Source organism: Clinocottus analis, unplaced genomic scaffold, assembly GCF_023055335.1.
Source record: "Clinocottus analis isolate CAN_PGR_092001 unplaced genomic scaffold, fCliAna1.0.p SCAF_54, whole genome shotgun sequence".
Classification (NCBI taxonomy): Eukaryota; Metazoa; Chordata; class Actinopteri; order Perciformes; family Cottidae; genus Clinocottus; species Clinocottus analis.
Genome location: NW_027176212.1, coordinates 85,001 through 104,365, shown reverse-complemented (window position 1 = coordinate 104,365; position 19,365 = coordinate 85,001). Strand labels below are relative to the sequence as shown.

The 19,365-nt window shown below is 48.4% G+C and overlaps 1 protein-coding gene across 1 annotated transcript in view; it reads left to right on the top strand.

The window, feature by feature from the left end:
* Nucleotides 1–11,311: 11,311 nt before the first annotated feature.
* sik1 (salt-inducible kinase 1) overlaps nt 11,312–19,365 on the top strand; it is a 9,253-nt gene continuing 1,199 nt past the window's right edge. Inside the window, exons 1-14 of the mRNA XM_068601779.1 lie at nt 11,312–11,949; nt 12,363–12,533; nt 12,626–12,742; nt 15,400–15,463; nt 15,555–15,716; nt 15,938–16,062; nt 16,145–16,268; nt 16,374–16,594; nt 16,755–16,904; nt 17,001–17,108; nt 17,242–17,467; nt 17,551–17,805; nt 17,925–18,114; nt 18,201–19,365. The exon at nt 18,201–19,365 is cut by the window's right edge and continues 1,199 nt beyond it. Of these exons, the coding sequence (XP_068457880.1) occupies nt 12,387–12,533; nt 12,626–12,742; nt 15,400–15,463; nt 15,555–15,716; nt 15,938–16,062; nt 16,145–16,268; nt 16,374–16,594; nt 16,755–16,904; nt 17,001–17,108; nt 17,242–17,467; nt 17,551–17,805; nt 17,925–18,114; nt 18,201–18,711 (2,400 nt within the window). The 5' untranslated portion in view covers nt 11,312–11,949; nt 12,363–12,386 and the 3' untranslated portion in view covers nt 18,712–19,365. The remainder of the gene's footprint in view (nt 11,950–12,362; nt 12,534–12,625; nt 12,743–15,399; nt 15,464–15,554; nt 15,717–15,937; nt 16,063–16,144; nt 16,269–16,373; nt 16,595–16,754; nt 16,905–17,000; nt 17,109–17,241; nt 17,468–17,550; nt 17,806–17,924; nt 18,115–18,200) is intronic.

The following is a 19,365-nucleotide window of genomic DNA, read 5'->3' as shown; positions in this document are numbered from 1 at the left end:
AGTGTTCTCCTCTTCAGGAGTGTTTTACTCTTCAGGAGTGTTCTTCTCTTCAGGAGTGTTCTCCTCTTCAGGAGTGTTCTCCTCTTCAGGAGTGTTTTACTCTTCAGGAGTGTTCTCCTCTTCAGGAGTGTTCTCCTCTTCAGGAGTGTTCTCCTCTTCAGGAGTGTTTTACTCTTCAGGAGTGTTCTCCTCTTCAGGAGTGTTCTCCTCTTCAGGAGTGTTTTACTCTTCAGGAGTGTTTTCCTCTTCAGGAGTGTTCTCCTCTTCAGGAGTGTTCTCCTCTTCAGGAGTGTTTTACTCTTCAGGAGTGTTCTCCTCTTCAGGAGTGTTCTCCTCTTCAGGAGTGTTCTCCTCTTCAGGAGTGTTTTACTCTTCAGGAGTGTTCTCCTCTTCAGGAGTGTTTTACTCTTCAGGAGTGTTCTCCTCTTCAGGAGTATTTTACTCTTCAGGAGTGTTCTCCTCTTCAGGAGTGTTTTACTCTTCAGGAGTGTTCTCCTCTTCAGGAGTATTTTACTCTTCAGGAGTGTTCTCCTCTTCAGGAGTGTTCTCCTCTTCAGGAGTGTTTTACTCTTCAGGAGTGTTCTCCTCTTCAGGAGTGTTCTCCTCTTCAGGAGTGTTTTCCTCTTCAGGAGTGTTTTACTCTTCAGGAGTGTTTTACTCTTCAGGAGTGTTCTCCTCTTCAGGAGTGTTCTCCTCTTCAGGAGTGTTCTCCTCTTCAGGATTGTTTTACTCTTCAGGAGTGTTCTCCTCTTCAGGAGTGTTCTCCTCTTCAGGAGTGTTCTCCTCTTCAGGAGTGTTTTACTCTTCAGGAGTGTTCTCCTCTTCAGGAGTGTTCTCCTCTTCAGGAGTGTTCTCCTCTTCAGGAGTATTTTACTCTTCAGGAGTGTTCTCCTCTTCAGGAGTGTTCTCCTCTTCAGGAGTGTTCTCCTCTTCAGGAGTGTTTTACTCTTCAGGAATGTTCTCCTCTTCAGGAGTGTTCTCCTCTTCAACCCTTCAGCACATGCAGCTTCAGTCTCTTTGTGTGTTTAAGTTTTTCAGCACTTCTCAAGTTCCCAGAGAATTAAGAGTGAGAAGTTAAAACCCAGTTGATGTGATTAAAGCAATAAACGCCATGCATGAGTGTGAAGCCGAGTGATGTCACAGCCTCACACACACCGACAGACCAACGCCGGCTGAAGCCACGAGCCCGTTTCAACCTGACATGACACCTGTGACGAGCACTCAGCCGTGCGCTAAATGCCGAGCAGGATTATAGCACATGTCATGGATTATAGAAGCTTCGCGTCTGTACGTGAGGATCCTCCCTGTCACCTCTGTGGAAAGGCCATGGGCAACCACTTTAATCTCATTTGTGTGTCTGTGTGTTGTGGAGCGTGCCAGCACGTCCTCAACAACAAGCATATGGCTCCTTGCAGTGTTTCTCTCTCAGCCCTGAAGCCTCTTCGGCTGACTCCCACAGTCCTGCGAGGGGAGGGAGCAACCACAGCTGCTGTCTGACGCAAATGCCGCACAAACACAAGGTTTGTGCGGTCGCAGCCCCTCTGACAGCTCCAACCAGTTAAAGTTTTATCTCACACCGTCTCCCTCTCACTTCTGCAGTGTCGCTAAAGCTTGTGACGGATGTTTCATGGAGTCAGAACAGCTGCTGAGAGCCAATCGACTGTGATGAAGCTCGTTGAGCTGCTGTTGCTTAATCAGCTGGAGATTTACCTCATTAAACGTGATGCCAGACACCGACCCAACGAAGGACGTTCATTGGTTGATTCAGTCCTGAGGGACAGCTGCAAATAATATTATAATAATATAATGTTATAACAATATGGACTGCTTTGGAGCTGCTTTATATCCTCTAACCGTGAAATCCTTCACTTATTATGTACTTGGTGGATTGATTCATGTCTGCAGGAACAAGCATCCTGGTTATTGTCCCTTAATTTCTTATCTGGAGCGTCATCAGGTCGAACTTGTGATTCAATACTTTTCTTCTTGACCAACGAGCCGCTGCTGTGTTCATTATGTCTCTGCTTTTTAAAGTAAAGTCAATTATATTTTTCAAACTTGAACTAAAGAACTTCTTTAAGTCAGTGACAGAATACTCAGCAGCTTTTTAAGGGGTGATCTAGATAAGTACCAACAACTCAACTGCTCTCCTCTATCTGTCGAGTTCAACTTAAATAAACCCTGACTTCATCCTTGATGACGCAAATGTCCCCTGATAACTAGATGAACCATAAATGAACCCCTGAAACGTCGTCATCGCCCGTCCTCTGTGCCGCCACAGAAAGCAGCATCGCTCTGAGCTCGGTGTTGATGCCGCTTCATCACAGGCCTGCAGAGCACCGGCCAGCTGATCGCCTCAGAGAGCCAACGCGTGCAGCAGCAATGCTGCACCACCTGCAAGCACAGGACGCTTTACAACCGCACTCCTCTGCAGGAACATTGTAATGATGCGTCTATTTCTCCCTCAGCAAAGGCTCTGCCCACAGGGGGACTGTGATGGAGGAGTGCCCTCTGACAGGATTCAGTCACATCTATCGATCAGACAATTCAAGGCAACGCATCGTCCTCCCCATTGCTGTGTGTCTCAGCGTCTGTCCTTCTGGTTGCACACATGTCCTGAACATACGATGACGTTTAGCTCACAGACGTCCCACCGATCTGCTTGGAGAGCTTGAACTGGAAGACGTGCATCCACAAAGACATTTGATTGGAGCGGCATGATCTCGATGGAAGGCTCAGCTCGGATCAGGGGATTGTAGACGTGCCCCTAAGACTCTGACGCAGGCTGCTGACATCATCGTCCACAGCCGCTTTCGACCAGGCAGTCTGGTCACCAGGAGGAGGAGGAGGAGGAGGAAGAAGAGGAGGAGGAGTAGGAGGAGGAGGAGGAGGAGGAGGAGGAGGAGGAGGAGGAGGAGGAGGAGGATGAGGAGGAGGAAGAGGAGGAGGAGGTGGAGGAGGGAAAATAGTGACTCTCATATGAGGAGGTGTGATGTGAAGGAAGGAGTTTAAATGATTTATATTTTAGAGGAAGAATATCAAGAAACACATGTAATCAGGGTAAAAGTTTAAAACACGCATTCAAGCTGTCTGCAGTTTATGAAATGTGACTGCAGGTGTGTGGCTTCCACCCACCTGACCCGACCACCAGAGGATTTATAGTCAAACCTGCTGGTGTTCATTCCAGCGCCTTCATGCCTCCAGTGCATCATTAACGCTGCAGACGTGTCACCGTGCACCTGTGATTATACACAGCCTCCCACTGAGGTAATGATGTTTGACTCATATTGTAGGAGGATGAAGAACATGAAAGACAGGAGGAAACTTTCTTAGAGAGCTGCGTGTTATGAGGCTGACGTCACACATAGAGAGGCCACATGCAAAAGACAAAGGTTCCACTTATTTAGTCATGAGCGATCGCTCTGTGAGCATTAAAAAGAAAATTGTCTCGATTGTGAGTCTGACTTCTCATTTATCTCTGCTGCTAAAAATAGCCTGAGGTCTGAATGTGGACCAAGAGGATGCTGCTGCTGCTGCTGCTGCTGCACCGTGTGCTGCTGCTGCTGCACCGTGTGCTGCTGCTGCACCGTGTGCTGCTGCTGCACCGTGTGTTGCTGCTGCTGCACCGTGTGCTGCTGCTGCACCGTGTGCTGCTGCTGCTGCACCGTGTGCTGCTGCTGCACCGTGTGTTGCTGCTGCTGCACCGTGTGCTGCTGCTGCACCGTGTGTTGCTGCTGCTGCACCGTGTGCTGCTGCACTGTGTGCGAGGTGACTCCTGTGGCTGCTGCGCTGCCTTGGATATTTATTTTCAGCCCTAAGTGGCTGACATTTCCTTACTGGAGACGAGCTAGTGAAAGGAGATAAACTGGTGTGTGTGTGTGGGGGGGGGGGGGGGGGGGTGACAGGAGATGAACACAAGAGTATTTGTGCTGCAGTTAATCTGAAGTTCATCATGAAAGAGAGCAGTGGGAGGTCTGCTGTTGGAAGAAGAGCAGAAGAGGAACCGTGTTGAACTGTAACTGTAACTGTGCTGGTGTCTAAAAGCCTGAGCAACGAAACACAATGATGAACACAATGATGAACACAATGCTGAACACAATGATGAACACAATGATGAACACAATGCTGAACACAATGATGAACACAATGCTGAACACAATGATGAACACAATGATGAACACAATGATGAACACAATGCTGAACACAATGCTGAACACAATGATGAACACAATGCTAAACACAATGCTGAACACAATGATGAACACAATGCTGAACACAATGATGAACACAATGATGAACACAATGCTGAACACAATGCTGAACACAATGATGAACACAATGATGAACACAATGCTGAACACAATGCTGAACACAATGCTACACAATGCTAAACACAATGCTAAACACAATGCTACACAATGCTAAACACAATGCTAAACACAATGCTGAACACGCTGTCGCCACACAGCTTCCTGTCAAACAACATGGCCGACAGTGAGACAGTAATATTTCTCTTTTCATGTCAAAATGTAAAAGTCAGTGAAACAGAAACACTGACGAGAGGAGAGTGTGTGACGTCATCATGGGGACATCGTCTCTTTGGAGAACAGCAACACAGGAAGCGTCTGATCCTGACCCTCCTGTTGCCTCACGGGGAGGAAGGACCCACAGGGTTACAGGAGCATGAGGAACACCCTCCTCCTCGCTTCACATGAAGAAGTGTACATACACCAGCTGTTTAGGACAGTTTGTTCTTCCCTATTTGGTGTCTGCAGCGTGAGCAGCTTCATCCTCTAAATCAGAGGATTCCAACAGGACGTCTGTTGAAAAACATCTGTACCAGAAGAGGAGGTTCCACAGTCCTGCAGCTCTGCCAGAAGCTGCAACATCTTCTGGATTTATTGTCCTGGCATCAGAATTTACTATGTGTGTGTGTGTGTGTGTGTGTGTGTGTGTGTGTGTGTGTGTGTGTGTGTGTGTGTGTGTGTGTGTGTGTGTGTGTTTTAGTGCAGAAGATAACGCTGAAGCTGCACATGAAAGCTTTGTGAACAGAGAACATCTTTTTGTTAAACTGATCAGAAATATAACAGAAACAAATGACAGATTACCTGAATTGTAAGTGTTAGTTTAAACAAATTATTATAAAAAATTATAAAATCTAAAGACAAATTATTCTGTAGTAAAATTGCTTGTGAATATTCTGCATGTCTGCATCGTACTCCTGTTTGCAGCTCTTAAAGTAAAGTGAGAAGTGGTCGTGTTCACCTCTTGACCTCTTGACCTCTTGACCTGAGCTCTGTCCTTGTTTGCCGTCGGTGCAGCAGAGCATCCCCTCGCCTCTTGCCGGTCTCTTTAAAGTCCAGCGCTCACGTGGCAACAGCACACAGACGTCCTGATGGTCGCTCCTGCGCCCGTCACTCAGCTTAGCGCTCTTAATCCTGCTTAGCTGCTCTTTTCTCTGGCAGACTTCTCTCAGACTCTCCACCGCGTTTAAAACAACATGACATTTTACTCTGTTTGCTCTGAACGGAGCGAAGTGCAGGGAGACGCTGGATGTCTGGTGAAAATAACTCACGATAAAGTGAGTTCAGACACAACAGGTCTGGGCGTTAGTTTGTGTGTAATATGTGCAATGAATAAATAAATAAAGTTCCCCACTCGTCAGCTTCTGAGTGGATCTGTCGCTGTCCTCCTCTCACTTTGCCCTCTGCAGATCTGTGCAGCTCTCTACACTTCCTCTCCTCCTGTGAAGAGTCCGGGCTGATGTCCGGCTTCAGGCCCAGCTGGGCGACCGTATGGCACCATGAGGAGCACAAGAGGAGCAGCACCTGAAGGATACCTCGCTGCTCCTTTCCATCTGGACTGAGTGTCACATCCAGGTCACCCTGTTAATCATCTCCTCAGTGGATGGCTGATGTTTCACAGCACATGGTGTATATTTAAACATTGCAGCGTGGCTCCAGGGGTCGCAGTGTTTGATATGATAATGTGATGAGATTAATCCAGCGCTACATAAATCCTTTTCTTTATAGTTATGGATACAGACTCTTTCACCACCTCTCTACACTTTTTAGTGTCGTTAATATGCCAAAAATAAAACACAGCACACACAAAGTAATCCATGTGATGTGGTCTGCATGACGTCAGTCAGACATATTCAGGATGTACTTCTCTGTTGCAGGAAGACGTGAATAGTTGGACACAGCCCTCCCGCCTCAATGCAACATCAGAAATGAGTGATTCACAAACTATTTTGTTGTCCAACAACCCTTTGAGCGCACTGGTAGCTTCAGCATGCTAACACGCTACACTACGTGGTGTAAACTTCAGCATGTTAGCTGGAGGTCTTTTACTCGCTGTCTTGTTTGTTCACACGATGAAGTTATTTACATCCTGCAGTGGAGCTTGAAGGCTTTGTTTGTTTTGTACATCATGTTCATCACATCTGCCTTCTGCTGCTTTTCCACTGTCCCATAAATCATATCCATGTCATCATGAGCAGCTCAATTTGATGAATCTCTTGTCGACTTAAAAGACATGAACACAATCCTTCTCTGTCCATCTCTCTGTCTGTGTAAGTGAGTGAGAGCATCTTTACAGGAGGAGCGTCGTCCTTCCTCGCTGACCTCTTTCTAATAGTCTTCCTCTCTGTTGTTGAACCCTTGTGTCTTTGTGTCATGCTCTCCTTTACTGCCTCTTTTATGTCATGGAGTCTATCTTTACCAGTCTTCTCATTTCATTCTCCTTGTCCTGCTCCTATTTCTCCTTTCTGGATACCCCACTTCCCCCTCAGCCCTGGATAATAAGCTGATCCATCGTATGACGCACGCGGCTTTGTCTCCTGAGGGGCTTTTGCGCACACAAGCGTTCATAAAGGCTGCGTGTCGCCCTGTGCGGAGGCAGGCGGCGGCCAGGTATTTACATCTCTAGATAACTGACAGCGCAGGATAACTGCGTCAGCGGCTGTGCTGGAGGTAACAATGCATCGTGCATTCTTTTGCAGAAAGGGCCTTTGTTACATAGAAATGCTGCTGATGAAAGCAGATCGTACAGACACGGAAAGACGTCGCATGAAGATCGTCTTACGCTTTCTTGTGTCTCAAGTTTGCATGACCTGTTTGCTTTGAAGCCAAAAACACCACTTCCCCACTCTATTGTTCAGAGCACAAACACTACAAAAGTACTAGACTATTGCAAAATGGCTGCAAAGCCGTTTGCACTGTAATACAACATTGTTGTTAATTTTACAGTATTTTTAGTTTGTTGTTTTGAGTGAAATAATCGAGGTTTCCCGTTCGCATGTTGTGCTTCCTGAGTGGAAAGGTTGTGAAAGTCACATCAAACAAGTATTTTCCATCTTTCTGCACCCTGAGGCTCGTACCACTAAACAGCTGCTGTGGAAAACATCCAAATAATCAATCTATTACCATCATTTATTTTCTCAGAAAGTAAAGTGTTTCCACAAGCAGACAATGCCGAGCCTATTCTTCCTCGTGAATGGAATCATTCTTCAGTTCAACTTACAGTGGCTTTATTGTCACTCATAAACCATAATTTATATGGGAGTTCAAAACAAAAAAGGCCCTCAGTGAGGGGAGCATGTGAATGAGATCTGTGAGTCTCTCACCATGGAGGCTGTTCATGGGAGCAGCTGCATGAAGCTGACGCACCAGCTCACGAGGACAAAGTCAACAAGCGCAGACAGACTCATGTTAATGACCAAAGAAGAAGCGGCCGCTGTCCTCCCAGAGCTCAGTGACACCCAATGATGAGACAAAGGAGCTTTTCACCAGTCGGATGGTGCAGAAGCAAATAGTAAAATAACTGGACTGAGGTCAATAAGTGGATCTTCCCCCCAGGCGGCGAGTCCTGGCTGTGTGCTGATGAAGAGATGTGATTATGTACATCGCACATACGAATAATCTCAACGTAAACATTGGTTTTCCAAGTTTAATAAAAAAAGAAGCAATAACATATGAGCTTTTACAAACAAACTTTCCTTCATGAAATCTCACAAAGATCCCAAAACAGGAAGTTCTGCCTCATTAACTCAGCAGAGCTGCAGTGAACCGGTTCTGTTTCACTGGTGTGTGAGCAGGAGCTGCTGGTTCTGTTTCACTGGTGTGTGAGCAGGAGCTGCTGGTTCTGTTTCACTGGTGTGTGAGCAGGAGCTGCTGGTTCTGTGGCGAACGCACTGCCTGCGAGCTGCAGACACTCCATGCTGCGTCTGTGTCAGATGCAGCATGGAGTGTCTGCAGCCTATACTCCATGCTGCATCTGTGTCAGATGCAGCATGGAGTGTCTGCAGCCTACACTCCATGCTGCATCTGTGTCAGACGCAGCATGGAGTGTCTGCAGCCTACACTCCATGCTGCGTCTGTGTCAGACGCGGCATGGAGTGTCTGCAGCCTACACTCCATGCTGCGTCTGTGTCAGACGCGGCATGGAGTGTCTGCAGCCTACACTCCATGCTGCGTCTGTGTCAGACGCGGCATGGAGTGTCTGCAGCCTACACTCCATGCTGCGTCTGTGTCAGATGCAGCATGGAGTGTCTGCAGCCTACACTCCATGCTGCGTCTGTGTCAGATGCAGCATGGAGTGTCTGCAGCCTATACTCCATGCTGCATCTGTGTCGGATGCAGCATGGAGTGTCTGCAGCCTACACTCCATGCTGCATCTGTGTCAGATGCAGCATGGAGTGTCTGCAGCCTATACTCCATGCTGCATCTGTGTCGGATGCAGCATGGAGTGTCTGCAGCCTACACTCCATGCTGCATCTGTGTCAGATGCAGCATGGAGTGTCTGCAGCCTACACTCCATGCTGCATCTGTGTCAGACGCAGCCGTTGGCAGCCAGCGAGGCAGCAGCAGGGGATGGACCTGAGAGAAATCCTCAACATCAGGACGACGTTCAGGGCGACGTTGACTCGGCTCCACGACGTGTGCGTGTATGTCATGCATTAGTTATGAGGAGAACAGGTTTAATGTATGACTTTTATGTTCATTGTTCATCATTTTCTCTCTGCGTGCCAGAGAGCTATCGTTTACTTTTATACTTTACATTTTCTAATCAGCAGTAAACATAAAGTATACATGCTTTTTGCAGACATTTGGTCAAAGTTTCAGACATGTTAGCTGTACTTTGTGTACCAAATATTTAAAAATATGTATTAAATGTTAGTAGAGTATGGGGCTAAAACTAACAGCCCGGAAAGAGTTGCAGTGGAGCGGATCCTCATCGAGAGGCAGGCTGATGCTCTGAGGGCTCGAGGTCGAGGGTCAAGGTCAGTGCAACAGATGCTCTGCATCACACTGGAGATGTGCAGCAGAGGGCTGAAGGTCACTGAGAGGACATGTGAGTCACACACACACACACACACACACACACCAGGAGAACAGCTGAACCGAGTGTTCAAATGTTAAAAACTAACATTTAAGAAATAGCATGTCAAGGGTAATACATCAAAAATTACTTTCCCCACCGTGCTTAGTCCTGTTTTGTGGACGCCGTCACAGGATCTTCTGCTGTCGTGTGATCCTGACCTTGAGATGGACCTTGACATGTATTTTCTGAACTTCTAATTAATCATATCTGGTTATGCATCATCGTCCTCACAGCTCAAGTACTGGCTAGAAGAGGCTGACCTCTGACCCCACGATGGAGAAAAGCTCTTCATGAGGAAAGCAGACCGATGGAAGATGGCTGTGGCGTTTTGCTTGCGTCTGAATGTGCAGTGAAACTTTACTGATAAGTTCTTTTAGTAAACACTGATAACTCCTGAGAACAAAACATGACTGCGCAACCGCACATATTTTCATCATCATTTCATGACTGATAGCAGAAATGACAATCTTTTGTTTTCTGCACAACACAGAAAATACTTTAACCTTTTTCAAGTTGACTGTTAACAAGTCAGCTGTTCTTTTGATGTTTTGATGTTCGTGTAACCAACAATGCATTGAAACGGATAAAAACACATGTGTGGACTGTACAAACAAATGGCCATGCAGAGGTGTGTGTGTGTGTGTGTGTGTGTGTGTGTGTGTGTGTGTGTGTGTGTGTGTGTGTGTGTGTGTGTGTGTGTGAGGTCGTGTCATTACCAGAAATGAGAAGTTGCGCCCGTACGGCTGGTCTGAGCTGAATGTGTTTTGGCTCATGTTTAACATATTCACACATTTCTTTACTTGGCACATTTTGTATTTTCTTAAGTCATCATTAATAAATAAATAAAAACGAATAAATACTGTGGTTTGGCATCACAAGATACCGTTACACTTGACCACATGATGACTTCTGGGAACTGGAAGTGACGCCAGAGCAGAACATCCAATCAGACACGACAACTTCCCACATTGTTGTTTGTTCTCGTCTTATTTGTTGTATTGTTATGTTGTCTGCACAAATGTATTGTGTATGAATGTAATCTTTAAAGCTCGTGTTCTGTGTTACTTAAAGTACCCTGGATGGTACATTGGGTCCAGGTTAAGAAACACTGATGAAGACCAAACGTTCTCGTCCTGCTGCTCAACCTGACTGCGTTCATGTGTCTGCTTCAAACTCAGGAAGTGAAACAAGTGAGGTTTGCATGTGAGAGAGATATTCTAATGGCACCAAGTAGAACATTTGGTTATGAAAGCTCAGAGACGAGGAGCGGGGCGCCGCGTGGTTTTGTTGGTCGTGCGTCAAGGTATTTCGTGACCTTTCAGTTGAAAGATTTTGCATAAAGTTTGCATTTCTTTAACATTTCAGACTGTGAGGGAGCAATCTGTCTCTCTCCTGAGGCTATTTACACTCTTTAAACACACACACACACACACACACACACACACACACACACACACACACACACACACACACACACACACACTATGGTTCTATGTCACTGTATGTTCAACATCTGAAACATGTTATCATTTATATTTTTCGTTTATATCGTTTAAATAATGCCTAGAATACACAGAGTGGAATAAAACAGATTAGATCAAACATATGACTTATAAAGAGACAAATAGACTGAATATGCAAAACATTGTGTTCACATGAAACAACAAAAACAAGAGCAGGATCAAATATAATGTGATCAAACAGATGAAACAGCACATATGACGTATGATACAATCATTAGTGTTATTTTCCAGCAGAGATGAAGTACGATTTGTTGGAGCTAAAGGAAGCTAGCTGAGCTAGCTGAGCTAGCTGAGCACCAGCTTTCTGTTTCTGTTGCTGCGCGAGGCAGCGCCCGGCGGAGGGACATCACGTGGTGACACATCTCCAGCACTGACGTCACCGAACCCATCTCCCAGCAACCCCTCCACCAGCACTCACGTCACCGCGAGCCCGAGCCGCACGGTTGCCCAGCAACCTGTGCCTTTCGCTCGAGCCCGGACTCGCCTTGCGCTGCGCGCGGAGCTCTGACGCGGGTGTGACGTCAGTGAGGCGGGTATCAATTTGTTATGGTGGCGGAGGGAGGAGGAGGAGGAGGAGGAGTTCCCCCTGTGAGTGCCGAAGCCCTGCTCTGCATTCCGGCGGAGCCACTCACCGAGACCCGGTCCTCTCTCACCGAGACCCGGTCCTCTCTCACCGAGACCCGGTCCTGTCACAACGAGACCCGGTCCTCTCTCACCGAGACCCGGTCCTGTCACAACGAGACCCGGTCCTCCCTCACCGAGACCCAGTCCTCTCACAACGAGACCCGGTCCTCTCTCACCGAGACCCGGTCCTCTCACCGAAACCCGGTCCTCTCACACCGAGAACCGGTCCTCTCACAACGAGAACCGGTCCTCTCACAACGAGACCCGGTCCTCTCACAACGAGACCCGGTCCGGAGAAGTAAAAAAGTCAGAATATAGAGAAGAAGAAGAATAAAAGTCCCTCCGCGCGTGTTCTCGTGTGGACTAGTTCGCGTCTCCTCTGAGCCGAGAGAGAAGAGCTCCATGTCCGCTCGTTGAGGTAAGAACACTCTTCTCTTTATTGCTGATCGGAACCTTTCGGTCATTTGGTCATTTCTCAGAATCCAAAGCTACTTTCTGATGTGGTCGTTCGAGTTTATTCTCTTTAACTTAATATTTAAAAGTAACAAAAAGTCACTTTGTAATGTAACTACATTGGCATTAGGGGAATAATCAATGTTCAAGTCATTAGGAAGTATTTGTACTTTCATTTTGTGTCTGATTATAAGTCATGTGTTTTATTTCGTTGAAAGTATCACACTCACTCATTCTCCAGTGAACTCCTTGTAGAATAAAGTGTACAGTCTGGGCCACATGCTGAAGACACAAACACCTGCCTCATAATGTAAAACCGTATCTGTGGATACAGTTGAATGAGAGCAGTGAAGAACAGGTCTGTCTTGGTCCCTGCAGGTGCTGAAGTGTCCCAGCTGCATCATGGTGGTCCTGACGGAGGGGGCGGCTCAGGCCAGCGCGGCCCCGGGAAGGCCCCTGCAGGTCGGCTTCTACGAGATCATCCGCACCCTGGGGAAGGGCAACTTCGCAGTGGTGAAACTGGCCAGACATAAAGTCACCAAAACACAGGTCAGCTGCTGCTCTCCAACTGCTGTGACTATTTTTTTGCACATTGACACAGATGCATAATACTAATTTTTCAGTTTGCTATTTTTTTTTAGGTGGCTATTAAAATCATTGACAAGACGAGACTGAACCCCTCCAACCTGGAGAAGATTTACAGAGAGGTGCAGATTATGAAGCTGCTGAACCACCCCCACATCATCAAACTCTACCAGGTGTGTGTTATCTGCGGTGTGTGTCATGCATGTGCGGTGTGTGTGCAGATGGTGTGTGCGTGCAGCGGAGCGTTATTCAGCCCGCATTACAGCGTCAACTGAATTCGGGTTATGTGGCGGCTGCAGGTGCAGGGACACTTTGCAAAGTGGGTACAGATGCATTCCCCTCAGAAAGCTCAGAAAGCTCAGGAACCCGGCGGAGCGGAGCCGTGTGCCTCGTCACTGTTCACATGGACGCAGCGGCCACATGGCGGCCATTTTTGATCTAAGTGGTTTGTACTGGCTTGTTGCAGCTGCTGACTCTCAGAGCACATTGAGTCATAAGTACAGCACAACAGCATTAGTGCAGTCCCTTCTGACCTCCCTCTGTGTGTGTGTGTGTGTGTGTGTGTGTGTGTGTGTGTGTGTGTGTGTGTGTGTGTGTGTGTGTGTGTGTGTGTGTCTAAGAGAAAGACACTGAGTAATCATGCGACCTGTCAGTGCTGGGAACAGGGCAGGTTGTGTTCAGTTACACAATGGTTGAGGTGACTGCAGATCTGCTGGATTAGAGTCTGGAGACTTGTGTGTGAAGACGTGTCACCAGGTGTGTCCGTTAATCCCAGTTCTGTTTAAACCAGGTGCAATGTGTCTGCACGTCACGTGAAGGCTAATCATATTGAAGACTTAGTGAAGAGAATCCGCTTTTTCCTCCTCAGCCTCCTCGTGAGGTTGTGGCTGGCGTCTGGAAAGAAACACACACACACACACACACACACACACACACACACACACACACACACACACCGACGCAGGCAACCACACAACATGGCCTCTTTGCTTCATGGTACCTTGCCGTTGTTTTGCTTCTTTTAAGGATAACTTCATGTTTTAAACAGCTGATCAGTATTTACTGAAAATCATGTCCTATAAAGGTGGCTTCACCACATGAAGGAAACAAGGAGACGAAACTCTCCGTCAGGAGGTGACATCGTGCAACCTTCCCTTCTTCCAGCGTCACAGTTGTGAGAACTGATTGTCTTTGCCTTATATGCTAGTTAACTAAATAGGAATGTTTAAGTAAAACCGTTTAAAGGCTGGAGACGTAAAGAATGTTTAGTCATTATAATGATAAGCTTCATAATAGTGATGAGCTTATTAGAATGATAAGCTTTATTATAGTGATGAGCTTTATTAGAATGATAAGCTTTATTATAGTGATGAGCTTTATTAGAATGATAAGCTTTATAATAGTGATGAGCTTTATTAGAATGATAAGCTTTATAATAGTGATGAGCTTTATTAGAATGATAAGCTTTATAATAGTGATGAGCTTTATTAGAATGATAAGCTTTATAATAGTGATAAGTTTTATTATAATGATAAGCTTTACAATAGTGATGAGCTTTATTAGAATGATAAGCTTTATTATAATAATCAGCATTTCCAATCGAGGTTTACAAGAGTTGTAGAAATTAAGTGGTAAGAATAAAATATTGTTAAATAATATAAAATGTTTAAATGTTCTGAGTCAAATGTCAAGTACATATATTCACACTATAATGGTGAAGGTAAATGCAATAAGACTGTTATTACTCTCAGTCTGACATGGATGACCTCTGTCTGCATGTGGTCCTTCTCTCCGTGACCTTGGCGTGTCGGCGTGCTGCGAGTCACACGCTTGGTACTCGGTGATGGTGGAAGAGATCTGAGACCCAAACATCAGCTGCTGCTTCCTTCTCTCTCGGATCTCATGAGAGCGAAACGTTATTTTTCCTCTCGTCAAGGCTCATCGAAGCCTCTTTGTCTCAGCCTCTCTGTGACCTTCATCTATCACACTCCTCCTCTTCAGCCCCTCTGCCAGTGTACGCCACAAACTCTGCACCCACAGACGGGTTTCACATGTTAGTGCATCACAGTGCTGAGAGAAATGTCAGCCGGCATTTTGAGAAGATTGTACAATACTGCACAAGACATGTAAAATATCTGCTTCTAATAGAAAAGTGCAGCGATTAAAGTGTTGGGTTTGAATATTTCTCTCAGAGTAAACGTCACTTTATGGAAGATAAAACAGAACACTTGGGCAGTGAGGACGTATCTTGCTTCTTTTGGGTTCAGGGTCCTTGACGTCAGCAGCACCTCAGGGTGACGGAGCCCCAGGGAGGAGGAGGGGCCGGGGGGGGGGGGGGGGTGAATCATCCCTCTCTTGTTTCTAAAGGTGGATGAATCTTATGGTATTTAGTTGACGGTGGCTGAGGCCGCTCCTGGGAAATTAAAGCCTTCTATGAATTTTAAATGATTTCACTTCTGGTGTTTTCCACGCGCTCGCTCGCCCGTGTGAACGTCTCTCTATTGTTGAGGAGATAAGGAGATGATCTGTTCCATCTAAAGTCCAGCCTGAGGGAGAACATTTCAATAATAATGTGTCTGCGTGTGAAGCATTTATGTGTTTCCCTTCTGGGTTTGTGGTATAAATGTGTTTTAAACATAATGTGGATCCATGCAGGAAGTCACTGCTTACGCAACAGGCCTTTCATGAAACCAGAGCGAGCATGAGCTGCAGGTGGTTGGTGCTCATGTCTCATGCAACAGAAGCCTGCAGCGAGCTGAACTCTTTCACTGGTGGTGATCTAACCGTGGATGACGCTGGTTTGAACTCTCTTTCCTCTCATTGATCTCAGGTCATGGAGACCAAAGACATGCTGTACATCGTCACAGAGTACGCCAAGAACGGAGAAATGTTTGGTGAGTTAGCTTTTCAAATGTGTTTTCTCTCCTTTTAAATTGAATGTAGGCTAGCGCTCGACCTGAACTAAAATATCGTCTGTCCCTCCAGACCACCTGACCTCAAACGGCCGGATGAGTGAAGATGAGGCGCGGAAGAAGTTTTGGCAGATCCTCACAGCCGTGGACTACTGCCACCGGCACCACATCGTCCACCGAGACCTGAAGACAGAGAACCTGCTGCTGGACGCCAACATGAACATCAAGCTGGCCGGTAGGTCTGCTGCTCGCTGCCATGCAGCCGCTAGTGGTTTGCTGGAAGGCAGGATGAAACTATTCTGAATCAAGGGATTGTTGTTGGAAGACTCTTATGATTAGCTCAACGTGATCTGGTCCAAAAGAGTCCCAGAAGACCATGGTGATGAATCAGAAGGGGAACGTCTGCTTCCGCCCCCCCGAGCGTTGAACAGTTGTGTGTCTTCTTGTGTCCGACAGACTTTGGTTTTGGAAACTTCTACAACGCGAGGGAGGCTCTGTCCACGTGGTGCGGCAGCCCGCCGTACGCCGCCCCGGAGGTGTTTGAAGGGAAAGAGTACGAGGGGCCGCAGCTGGACATCTGGGTACGCTTTTAGAAGGATAACGGGATTATTTAATCCAGCATCCATTTTCTCCTCGTGCTCACATCCTGTGTTGTGTCTCCAGAGCCTGGGGGTGGTCCTCTACGTTCTGGTGTGCGGCTCTCTTCCGTTCGATGGGCCGAGCCTTCCTGCCCTCAGACAGAGAGTCACAGAGGGACGATTCAGAATCCCTTTCTTCATGTCTCAAGGTAGACCAGCAACACAGCTCGAGAAAATAAACACTGCTAATTAACAATTCTGTCTAAATTTAAAGTGCTCAGAATCCAAAACTCATTCTTGGACTTCGTCCCCAGACTGTGAAAACCTGATCCGCAAGATGCTGGTGGTCGACCCGGCCAGGAGGATCAGCATGGCCCAGATCAAGCAGCACCGCTGGATGCTGGCGGACCCGACGGCCGCCCACCAGACCCTCAGCCACTCCCTGACGGAGTACAACTCCAACCTGGGGGACTACAGCGAGCCGGTGCTGGGCATCATGAACACTCTGGGCATCAACCGCCAGAAGACCATCGAGGTGACTGAGCGCCGCGTTTTATGACTTTGATCATGCTTAAGAGAGGGAAGGCCGAGCACGTGGTTACAGCTTTCACTGCACGAGCTGCAGGACGCTGCGAAGACAGGAGGCGCGAACAAAGAGGCCACACCACTAACCTGCTGTGTGTCCTTGTTCTCAGTCTCTGCAGAGCAGCAGCTATAATCACTTCTCTGCCATCTACTACCTGCTGCTGGAGCGAGTGAGAGAGCATCGCAGCCAGCAGCTGAGCCGGCAGTGCGGGACGTGGAGCCAGAGAGCCAGGAGCAGCTCGGACTCCAGCGGCCCGGAGGTGAGTGTGCAATGAGCTGAGACTCATGCGAGTCCTGAAGTAACCTCCTGCCGCTTCACACTCAGGGCTAAAGCACGGTGTCCTTCCTGTTTGCAGGTGATCATGGAGTCCACCGACTGCTTTAGAGCCACAGCATGTTCTCTTCCAGCCAAAAGCCCTCCAGTGTACCCAGAAATGGAGTATGACCAGAGTGGATTGTTCCAGGTAAATTATGATCAAACTTGAGCGCAGTCAGCAGCTCAGAGGTCAGGAGACTTCACCCTCTTCCCTTATCTACGGATAGACCAAATACTGCACCTGTCAATGAGTAGCTAAGCGCCAGCTCTCTGTGTTCCAGCGCGTGGTGTTTCCAGTGGAGGCCAGCCTGAACAGACTGCTCTGGAACCGCTCCATCTCGCCCAACAGCCTGCTGGAGACCAGCATCAGCGAAGAGGTGCGACCCCGCGACCTGGAGGAGGAGGAGGCCACGCAGCCTCTCGGGCCTCTGCTGCCTCCCATCACCACCTCCCGCAGACACACGCTGGCCGAGGTGTCGGCGGGTTTCCACCAGTGCAACCCTCCATGTAAGTGTGTTGTACTCTCTTCATCAATCTACAGCCTGTCACACGTGCGGCGTCCCAACGTCTTCCCTGTTCTCCCTCTGCAGGCATTGTGGTCAGTCCCTCTGACGGGGCTTCTTCTGACAGCTGTCTGAAGTCTTCATCCAGTCCAGCCCCCGCCGTGCAGGCGGCGTGGGGTGATGTGTCGACCCTGCTGGCCTCTGGGACGCAGCATGCAGCTCTCCTGCCTGCTGGAGCTCCCCTGGCGCTCTCCTCCCACCTCCTGCCCCAGGCCCAGGGCAGCCTGCCCGCCGCCAGCTTCCAGGAGGGCCGCCGAGCCTCCGACACCTCGCTCACACAAGGTGCGGGCGCGTGATCTCCAGGGTTGTTTATCGCTGGGATTCACGAGGAAAAAGAAGTAATGCGTCACGTTACCGGATGAAAGGAGGCTTGTGTAACGCTCTCCCATGCCTTTCCCCAGGACTCAAAGCTTTCCGCCAGCAGCTGAGGAAAAACACGCGCACGAAGGGGCTTCTGGGATTAAACAAGATCAAGGGCCTGACGCGGCAGGTCTTTCCTTCAGCCTCCAGTAACCGAGGCAGCCGCGGGTCGCTGGGTCCGGCTCTCTGCGAGCGCCGCAGCATGCTGGAGGAGGTTCTGCACCAGCAGAGGTGATGACGCTGAAGCCTTCCTGTCCTGACCATGTCTGAGGGAGCGGGTCAATAGAGAGTCTGATGTTCTGCCTTCTGTGTTCCAGGATGCTCCAGATCCAGCACCGGGCCCAGCCTCCGGTCCCAGCAGCTCAGACTGGACCTCCACAGCAGAATCCGCTGCTGTTTCTGGCTCAGCACCAGTCGCCATCTCCTCCACCGACGACAGTGTTCGCGTCCTCCTTCATGTTGGAGGCGCCCGCCGCCGCCGCGCTGCCTGCTCAGCCAGCTCCGGTGGGTTTACAGCACGACCTCTGGGAACAAGCCCTGAAGACTCCCTCTTCCTCCTCCTCGGCACCCTGCTACTCTTCCTCGCTGTCCCCGGTGGCCTCCGCTGCGTACCTTCTGGAGGCTCGCCTGCACATCAGCCAGCACGCGCCGCCTCCGGCCCACATCGGCCTCCACCAGCAGCCCCGGCCTGCAGCTCGAGGCGGCTTCCCCGTCTCCTTCAAACCCGCCGTGTGGAGCATGGGCTCGGCCTCCGGCGCCGACCCGGACGTGCAGGAGCTGTGTCTGGCTGCTCAGCAGCAGCTCGGCAGCTGCGTGATGGTGAAGTAGCGACCGTTCTCTCTCTGCAAGAACAACCACCGAGAGGAAAAGAGCAGGCGTGAGGAGGAAGAACAAAAAGCAGATGCAAGAGACAAAGTACACTTTACTTCACAACACGCGGTACACATATGAGTGTGTGTGTTGTGTACACTTTTGATATCATATAAGCTACAGACGAAGCAATAACCAAACTCTGGACCAGACGTTGAACCCGTGTCCGACGCCAGAGGAGCAATAATAAAGTAAAGCAGAGATGAGACAGTGACCGCTCACATGTTTTCATTCTGTCTCTTCGCAGTCGGTTGAAGACAGGAAGGCTCCTCTTCCTCATTATTTTTATAGACACTTCTTGTGTCATTTCCTGCTCTGGATGTTTTTCACGTGACTGGACAGAAGACCAAAATATCATTTCTCCACTTCGTTCGCCTTTTTTAAGAGACATTTCTGTGTATCTGCGCTTCACTGAAGCAGCTGATTCGTGTTGAAACTGTGATTCTTTTGTTTGCTATCGTAGCTACGCAATGCTGCTTTTACCTCAAGTCACAAAAGAACTGCTTCATCCTCACCAGCCAAAGAGAAGGCAGGTGTGTGGCTGGTTCATGGAGCACAACAGGTACATCGCTCTACACATGTGAATACACAGGCCGTATTCTTCCTTCATGA